Genomic DNA, 9,463 nt, shown 5'->3' on the forward strand with positions numbered 1-9,463 from the left:
AACCTGAATGAAAAGCAGCCTTGCGGGCACCTCATGTGGTCACGGGCACCACGTTGGTGACCCCTGCTATAGAGTATGCGTGTGTCAGGATGAGAGAGTGGAGATTCCCCTGAAAATGAGGTTTTATCGCTGCTTGTGTGTATTTTTGTACTTTGAATACTGTTCAACTTTCCCTTTCAATTTGGTATGAAATTAATATGCGGATTTAAACCATAGCGATTGCAAATGGACAAAAGTGAAGCTCCAGTTCAAGCCAGAAGGGAAGGATCCCAACATCCGACTGAAATAAAAGATATGTAGGACCAATACTTACATACTTAATTCATCTCCAAGAGAAATTCACATGTTATCTACTGTATTCATCAGTGCTCATGCAAAACTGACCGTGCACAATGCAATTTTTTTTTTTAACAATTACTTACTAACAATTAATTACTGACTCATGCTTAATCATTCAATTTAATGAAATGTGAAAATGGTTTATGTTTTGTAAGCGTGTAGCAGTAGGGTGTACATGACTTTTACTAATGGCGAATGTCATTGGTCAAGATCTGTGGCGGCGTCACTGTGTCCACACTGATCGGGGGAGGGGCGGGGTTAAACACGCTGTGGTTCTCAGAACTGATTAGTTCGTGAGAAATTTGCCCAAAGAGATTTGACCTAATTTGTCTATTGAGATGGGTCTTTGTTTTATAATATAACATTATAGCGTTTGGATTCTGCAACAGGACAATGAACCAAAACACACAATGTTTTGTAGCTGTTCATTGAGGTTTAAATAAACCCATTTAAAAAATAAACATGATACCATGCTTTTTCTACATTGATAATTCATTTCACACAATACAAATAATAATTTGGTAATAAATTAAAGACAACAAAAAAATCTGGAGCCACTTGGGAGCCTGAAGAGCCGGCTCTTTTTAGTGATCCGATCCAAAAGAACCGTCTCTCTAAAAGAAGCCGAAATTTCCATCACTAATTCTTAGCCGGCAGCACGGTGGTGTAGTGGTTAGCACGTTGGCCAACACAGTAACAGTCTGGAGATCGGGAAGACCTGGGTTGGATTCTCCCTTTGGCATTTCTGTGTGGAGTTTGCATGTTCTACCCGTGCGTGCGTGGGTTTTCTCTGAGTACTCCGATTTCCTCCCGCATCCAAAAACATGCAGGTTAGGTTAATTGGCGACTCTAAATTGTCCATAGGTATGAATGAGCGTGTGAATGGTTGTTTGTCTATATGTGCCCTGCCATTGGCTGGCGACCAGTCCAGGGTGTACCTTGCTTGTCGCCCGAAGTCAGCTGGGAGAGGCTCCGGCATGCCCCCGCGACTCTAAAGAGGAGAAGCGGTATAGAAAATGGATGGGATGGATGGATAATTCTTAGCCAGCTCATCTCACCACTGACACCCGTCAAGTGACCTCAACACTTACAAACAACACTTCCGGCCTTCAAAATAGCAGCACATCCTGTGGGGGTACATAATAAGGGCGTCACAAAAAATAGCTTGTATGTGTTTGTTATAAAAACGGTCATGTTCTAAATCACACCACAAACTGATCTATAACCATGTCAAATGATTAGTCCTACCCTAAAAATATTTTGGGAAACTATCTTCCGCGATAAACAAGGGAACACTGTATCATTATTTGTGGAAAGTTATATTATGTTATTTACTTGATAAAAACTCTATTAATAATCATAATAAATGCCTTAATGGATTTGTGGTAATAAATAATAAACGTGTGTGACAGCTATGTATTCCATTCATTAAAATAAATACAAAGGTGAAAAAATACACATAATACACATATTAGTAATCAGATGTGGCACACATCAGGTATTCAAAGGCAAACAACTGACCAATTCACGTAAAAAGAAACAATTACAATCAGCGTTGACAAAGTATTAATAACAACGTTAGAAAGCAAGTTTCCTCCATCAAGTTAAGGCAATTTCTTCAGTAAAATGTGAAACAGAAAGCATTGTTATAAATGTAAAGGCCAAGTTTACTGAAGGACGCACACGTCAATTCAAATATCAGCCAAAGTGCAGATTGTAGCTGGCAATGTAGCGTTGATGATGAGTGAGGAGGATTGTGTCCCTGAGTAAATAATGTCACATGGTCCCACTGTGAACAACCTCATCCGCACAGGTTCATTCTCGTGGTTTTACTGCACGTTACAGCCCCTCGGTCAGTGTGAAGCAACACAATGCTACCATTACCAGACAGACAGTCTTGCTTGGGGCTCCTGAAGCTAAGGAGCCTCAGAAACTGCATCAATAAACAGCTGATGCTCCCGTGGGAGCTGTGTGTGTGTGTCGTAAAGAAAATTAATGGTTTTATCTCGTTAAGGGCAGCTGTTCTGGCAGTCCTGTGAGCGTTTGAAGATGTCATTGTCATTGACCTTGACATTGACCAGCGGGAACATGGTGAGGGCGCCCACCAGGGAGCCCACCTGGATGGAGATGCCGCACCACAGCAGGGCGGCGTGACCCACCTCATGCAACAAAGTGCCGATAACCACTTTCAGGTAGGAGAAGAGGCCCGTGAAGATAATCCAGGAGATCACCTGGAGAGGGCGCAAATGCACACGCACACACGGATGCACGCACTTTGAGTAAAAATCTGCTTTTAAACACTTTATCAATTCACGTGACAGGTTTGTACTCATTGAACAGCCTTTTAGAGAACACAGTGTGACATCAGCACATGTACTGAAACACAGCACCCTACGAGCTGTATAAAAACCTACAATGATACAATGAAAACATGATCTAAGCTGCCAAAAAAAAAAAAAAAAAAAAGACTTCACAAACAAGCAGTTATTACATTTGTTTTTTTCTGCTTACGCCTGCCTGGAAAGCTCTGAAGTCAGACCTCTAAATAAGGCTGCAAAAGGGATAAACTATTTTCACAATACAGTCGATCCCTGCTAGACCACCCTGGGAATGGAAAAAAATAATCTGAGAAGTCAATGAGACGCCCATATGAATGTCTATTTTGATACTAACTCAAAGCAACAGGTCATCAAACCAAACGCCTCCCTCAACTTACAGTGCAACCAAAAATAACACAAGTAACGATATCACAATAAACGCTTTCCTGTTAATATAAACGCAAAACAATACTATTCTAATGTAAAACCCAAAAGCTTGGGTAACTTACAGTATGGCAAAGTGTACCCGTGAGTATCCCTAGCATGCTTTGCAGGTTATAAATTTGTATGAAATAGTACTGTTTTGTAAGTATACTCGTGTGAAAGCGTCTATTTTAATAATCGTACAAACACATTGTCTGTGCAGGTATCTGTTGCACCGTAAGTGACGTAAGCATTTAGGTTTTTGATAAGTTCCTGAAAAAAAAATCACAAATGTTGAATGGTGAAATTGTGATGATCCAGTAGTCCTGAATGCGACATGATACTACCGACGGTAATACAAGTACTCCACTTGAACACCAGATGCCGCCATATCAGAGGCGTTATATCCTAAGAGGGAAGCGGATATGTTCTGAAGGTTACTCACCACTAATGCACTCCCAGCAGCGTTCAGCAGTGGAGGACATGGACTGAGGACGGCCAAAGCCATGAGGTACGCAGCAAAGACTCCACCAGCCAAAGACAAGCAACCCAGACCTGTTAAGGACCTGGAAGACAAAGCAAAGACCAAACCTCAGATCGCAGTGCACACTTTGAACGGGGGAGCTTGTGATTGATTGCTCAGTGTTTTACCTCAGGACCACAAACATGGCGATGAAGCAGGCCAGAGGGTTTGCGATGTTCCCAAGAACCACAGAGAGGTGAAAGGTCATGATGCCATACGGCAAGCAGGAGTAGCTCTGTATGGACGGCAGGATGCCGTTGGTGAGGGCGTTGGAGACGGCGAGCAATGCCAGCAGGTAGATGTTGTGCATCGTCCAAAACGTCTGAGCGGGCGACGGCTCCTGCAGTTGCACCTGCTCCTCAGACACTTGCAACTCTCCGTTGCTCAGCGGGTGATTCTCGTCCTCACTCTTAACCGGTGTGGATGAGGCATCGTGGCTTTGGGGAGCATCCTGTTGCGACACCTCTGCCGGCCGCCGCGTCAAGGCCAGAAAACTCAGAGCTGAAACGCACAGCATGATGAACAAGAACCAAAAGAAGTTCTGCGCTGGGAAACGCTCTTTGAAGTAATGTGGCTGCATGGTGCCGTTGACGCTCTGACACTTCAGCTTGCCGACACCCTGTCCCAGAGCCACCACGCACGGGAACAGAGCACTCAAGCCCTGCCCGATGAAGAAGGTCCGGATGTACTGCGGTGGGTAGTGGAACATGAAGGGCAAAAAGGTGACGTTGGACGTGCAGCAGACAAGAGACAGCACGAAGGTGAAAAGGAGGAAGGGCACGGACCTCTCCTCCCCAGCCACCACCACCTTTTGTGCCCAGAAGATGGCCAGCAGGGCGGACGCAACCACCGCCAGCGCCTGGATGAAGTGAATGATGAGGCGCTCGTTTAGACGGCCTGGGGCGCAGTGATGGGTGACAGTTACCGCGATTGGACCCAGGTTCCCAAAGGCTATCAGCACTGATAGGTAGGCAGGCAATTTCCATTCTACAACAACAAGAAGGTGACATCTTGATACTACTAGATATGGGAATTACTATACAAATTGCATATACAGAGCATGCTTTGAGATGTAAGTTTGAACAAGAAAAGGATCACTTATTTAAATTCTGAGAAAAAAAAAACTGTTAGATGCTGTGTGTGAAATCACTGTTATTGTACATCTGAATCTACAAGCAAAGTACTACATTAGAAAGTCTTACAATTGAAGTTTATGTATATTAATAGCTGCTTTTACGCTTAAATCATTAAGATATATTTAAATTGATGATTGAGTTTAAAGAGAATGCCAAGATTGAGGTTAGTGTCACGCTAGCTAGCTAGCTAATGCAAGCTAGCTAGTACACAAGCGTAGAATGGTCCAGTGATGTTGTCGATATATTTAAGAAGAATTAAATAAACAATAAGTTGAATAAAGGTGACAAAAGCAGAGTTGGCGGTTGGAATGACAAACAAGAGTTTGACCTTCGGGCAAGCCTCTGACGATCACCGGGAGCTCGACCCACAAACTGTTGACGGAAATCCAAGATCCCATGGCGAAGAGAGCCACGAGGCAGTGGGTCACCGCCGTGCTACTCCACCAGCTGCCCGACATTACGCCGCAGTCCGGGAAGAAATAACACGGAATAAACCAGTGTGTTCGGCCACGTTTTTAGCAAACAGCTGATGAACTTTTGCCCCTCCACGCTGGATTGAACGTTAACAATGGTGGACACTCGACTGGAGTTCCCGCCCCTTGAGATGCGTTCATGTACTCGTCGTAATATGTAAATATAATTTATTTCGTCGCTCTTCCTTTCGCTTCTGCATTCAGAATAATTTTACTTTTACGTTACTTGAGTTGAAAGTATACATTACGTATACGTGTTGTATATACATATTGTAATGGTGAAACTAGTTATGACACCATTCTAATGAGAGCCTTGACGTCACCGCAATCGGCAAGCAACAGTTCGATAACAGGTGTACGTTCGTTTTATAAAAAGGTTACAACTAAGGAGGGCGGCGTTTTAGACACTAAAGCTCATTCACCTTTAAAAGGGGTTCGAGTGACCGACACAAAGTTGATCTGACACGTCATTTGAGATTTTTCTTTAAATACACTTTTTTGCATTACTGTATAAAATGTTTTCCTGTTATTCTGTCTTCTCTAGTGCATTTACAATGCATTAACGTTTGGCACAGTGACCCAAAAAGGCCATTAGTTGCCTCTCCCACTAAATATTTTTATAAGCATGAACTCAATGACATTGCTGTTTGTGATGCAACATGTTGACCTTGGAGAGGAGGTCTGCCAAGAAAAATACTTACTTAGAGGGGGGGCCAGGTCTCAACACAGGTGTTAACAAGGCTCAAACCAAACAGACAAAAATATGCAAAAATAATATAATATATACAGAAACTTTTTTATTTTCTCTCTAGCTATCATGACTATTCAGCTGTTAATAGGGGATACTAGTCGCATGATCAAAACCCATGTACACATGCATTATAAACTGAAACATACATGTCAGGCAAGTGTGACATATCAAAACATAAACACATAATCAGTACAAAAATAAAGATGCAGGAATTATTAGCTTTAAAAAAATGAAAAAGTGTGTACAAAGGTCAATGTACATATATTGATGGTCATTAAATAAACCCTCATATGTGATGACATGATTCTGATTATTTACCGCTCACAATTTATTAGATGGCATTCAAGTTAGGTTGGCTGCTTTCACCTGGAACGCTAGCAGCAGCGTCCTGCATGTTCCGATGCACAGGTTTAGTCATTCTGGACTTTATCGGGGCCCAAACGAGAGAGTATCCTGGCTTAATGCGAGGGAGCGCCAGCTTCAACTTGAGTACCATGTCAGTGCTGTTGCGAAAGACGCACCTCAGGTTGGGGTCGGCATTCTTGAGGACCTCCCTCTGATAGACTATCTCGCAGCGTATGGCTTCCCGCTTTGCCAGTTTGGATTTGTCGCTCATGCGCAGCAATAGCTTGTCCACGTCCTGCTGCGATCTGCACGGCCCGCCGTTTGTTTGAATGTTGGCGGTGATGTAATCCAGGTCCATGTTCTCTGGGTAGACTTGTTTAATGGCAGGGCGTCTCACATGGACTTTTCCTGGCTTTTCCCTTCTATCAGCTTGCTTCTTAGCTTGCCAGCAAAAAGAGTTGTCCGAATCAGCTGAGCTCACGTCGTCGTCCGGCGAGCTGTCTGACGACGATGACGTGTGCTTGTGGGAGGAGCCTTTAGGGTGGCCTGGCAGATGGCTGAAGGGATACTCGGCAATCAGGGTGGAGAACTTGCAGAAGAGCAGTTTCCGATTTATATCAGTCGAAGGAACGTTGGCGTAAGTACCTCCTGGCAAGAAGAGCTTCAGGTGCTCCTCGGTGACGCCAGCAATCACCTTTATGACCCTCTTCAAGAAAACCCGAATGAGGTCCCTGTTAGTCTGCCACTCGCCGCAGAATTGATACACGCCAGAAAAGGTTTTTTCTTGGCCGGGGAATTGCAGGAAAACATTGGCGACTCCGTCAGCCTCCAGTAGAGTGGACGGCTCTTTGGACCAATCCAGGAACTTTTGGTAGAGGCAGAGCAGGTACTGGCTGAAGAGGGAGTACTCCCCTGCGCTCTTCAGGAGCTGAAAGTAAGGGCCAACGATTTTACAATAGACAATTGCGAGCACACACACGATGCTCTGGATGACAGAATCACTGGCATCAGCGGCGGCGCTCTCCAGAAGGATGTCTGGGCATTTGTCGTTGTTGAGTGACAGCATATCCAAGAAGAAGATCCCCACCTCCTTGTGATGATGAGTGAGGCCGGCGGCTACCTCAAAGTAGCTGCTAAACCGACCTGCCGATGTCGTAACGAGCCTGGATGGGTTGCCCTTCTCCTGGCAGAACGCCAGCCAGTGTTTCTTGTAATTGGGCTTGTCTGCGCTGTCGGGGCTCAGGAGGTCGTGAGCCATGTGAATGTAGCGCGACGTTGCGCTCTCAGATAAGTTGACCACGTTCTTGAAGAGCGTGTTGGTATCACGGCCCAGTTTTTGCCCCGTAGACCGAGTGATCTCGTCCTCAAATGCCATGACGTGCCGCTCGACAGTGTCGTGCAAATCCACCAGGAAATGGGCGTTGTGGTACAAAAACAGCAGAGGGGGGGCCAGGGAGACCTGTTCGCTGACCGAGTTGAGCGCTTTCTCAAAGTCTTCCATGGCTGGATGCTCCTTGCATGTTAGTGTATACTGGTTTTTCAGGAGCTCCAATGAAATGCTTTTGCAGTCTTCGGTTTGCCCGCGACACACGCTAGACAGCTTTTGAACAGACAAGAGCGCCACATCTAGCAGTGACGGCGACTCTTCGCCTTCAGAGTCCCCCCCGCTGTCTGACACGTCCAAGCCGTCCTCGCTTCCATCACAACGTGATGCTCCTTTCCTGACAAATCGGACTGAACTCATCTTCATAGACTCCTCACCAGGAGGAATTTCATAGTCATCATGTTCCTCCTTGATGGTAACTTTTTCATAATGGGAGTCTCTTTTCATGCGTTTCTTTGCCAGCAATTCAAAGGTGTTACGTCTCGACTTCACCAGTTCAAATGGACTTTGGAGAAGATTTTCCATGGTGGCATTCTTCCTGTGACTTCTCGTTTCTGTATTAATGTATGACATTTTTAACTTTTTGATCTTGCTCTTCAAGACTTTATAAGCTTTTACAATTTTCCCATCTTTACAAAATTCTGGATTGAAGTTTCTAAGCCAAGTGACCAAGTTGATTGGGGAAATCCTCTCCCTGGTCACAAAGTTGCTCAACTCCAGAATCAAGCCGTTTGTCACTTCGATGGATTTGGCCCTTTCGGAAAAGTCTTTCATTTTCAAAAGATGCTCCCGTTCAACTCCGATGCTGTCACATATGGGGCCGACAAAGTTAAAGTTGACGTACGATTCCAGGAACGTCAGCCTGACCTCACCTTCCAAACTCAAGGTTGTTGTAGTGCCTCTTTCAATTAGCCGCCGAAAGTCCGCTGACCGGTGAGCCGGGAAGATCCTCTTCAGCCAATCAATGACAGCGATCCATGGGAAGTTATTGTCCTCCTTCATGAGCCCGACTTGAATTAATATTCGGTTTTTGCAAAGTTCTTTATCTAGATCCAATCCTTCCCCCGACTGAGGACCAATGAAGTCTGCAATTAGCTTCCAGTAATACTCATCTCCTGAAAAACACAAACAATGGCTAATTAGGCCAGTGTCATATCGGTAGTGGAATGTCCAGGGGTCTTTGTACTTACTCAAGTTAGCTTCAGTTACAGCTGCTTTTCCGCTAAGAGAGTGACTTCCCTTCGCCTCCATCTCCAGCAGTTTCTTTAAACAAACAATAAATAACCTTAATCTTTCTCAACTGAAGACAATGTAAAACTTACTGCTGTGTTCACGAGTGGACAACTACAGCAAGTATAGGGTTACCATCTTAATCAACTCCTCAGATATCTATACTCACATTTGTTTATTTTTATCCGCCAAATAAAAAAATGTCATTAACGTTTTTTTTTAAATAAGAAAGACAAAAGCAAAAAACCCCGCACACGACTGTAGCGCATTGTTGTTAGCCACACCAGCAGCTAGAGTTAGCATCAAAGACAGCAGTGTGATCCATCGAACATCCTCCATTTAGTGCTGCTGCCACTGTACATTTTTTGTATGACTGAATAACGAGCAACCTACCCGAATAACATTTAAAACGTTAATATTGTGTTTTACCACAGAAAAGTCCCACGCCACTGCAACGCGTCTTTGCTGGTCGTCGAGCCCCGGAAGAAAACACCACGTGGTGATTGGACAATACCATGAAAGGAGGGCCTTAGGTAAACGC

General features: G+C 44.5%; 2 protein-coding genes across 3 annotated transcripts; both read right to left on the bottom strand.

Moving 5' to 3' along the window:
• Positions 1–750: 750 nt before the first annotated feature.
• On the bottom strand, positions 751–5,531 carry slc52a2 (solute carrier family 52 member 2). The gene is made up of 4 exons (XM_054764532.1): positions 5,068–5,531; positions 3,732–4,590; positions 3,526–3,646; positions 751–2,570 (listed from the first exon to the last, which is right to left on the bottom strand). The coding sequence occupies exons 1-4, from the start codon at positions 5,195–5,197 to the stop codon at positions 2,349–2,351; spliced, it is 1,332 nt and encodes a 443-aa protein (XP_054620507.1). The 5' UTR covers positions 5,198–5,531; the 3' UTR covers positions 751–2,348.
• A 479-nt stretch (positions 5,532–6,010) lies between these two features.
• LOC129173277 (uncharacterized) lies at positions 6,011–9,407 on the bottom strand. Of its 2 annotated transcripts, none has more exons than XM_054764030.1 (3): positions 9,352–9,407; positions 8,883–8,955; positions 6,011–8,807 (listed from the first exon to the last, which is right to left on the bottom strand). In XM_054764030.1, exons 2-3 carry the CDS (start codon positions 8,941–8,943, stop codon positions 6,295–6,297), a joined length of 2,574 nt encoding a protein of 857 aa, XP_054620005.1. In that variant the 5' UTR covers positions 8,944–8,955; positions 9,352–9,407; the 3' UTR covers positions 6,011–6,294. The 2 variants fall into 2 exon arrangements, with proteins under 2 accessions (XP_054620005.1, XP_054620006.1); XM_054764031.1 differs by lacking the exon at positions 9,352–9,407 and adding an exon at positions 9,092–9,331.
• Positions 9,408–9,463: the final 56 nt, after the last annotated feature.

Source organism: Dunckerocampus dactyliophorus, chromosome 20 (genome assembly GCF_027744805.1).
Source record: "Dunckerocampus dactyliophorus isolate RoL2022-P2 chromosome 20, RoL_Ddac_1.1, whole genome shotgun sequence".
NCBI lineage: Eukaryota > Metazoa > Chordata > Actinopteri > Syngnathiformes > Syngnathidae > Dunckerocampus > Dunckerocampus dactyliophorus.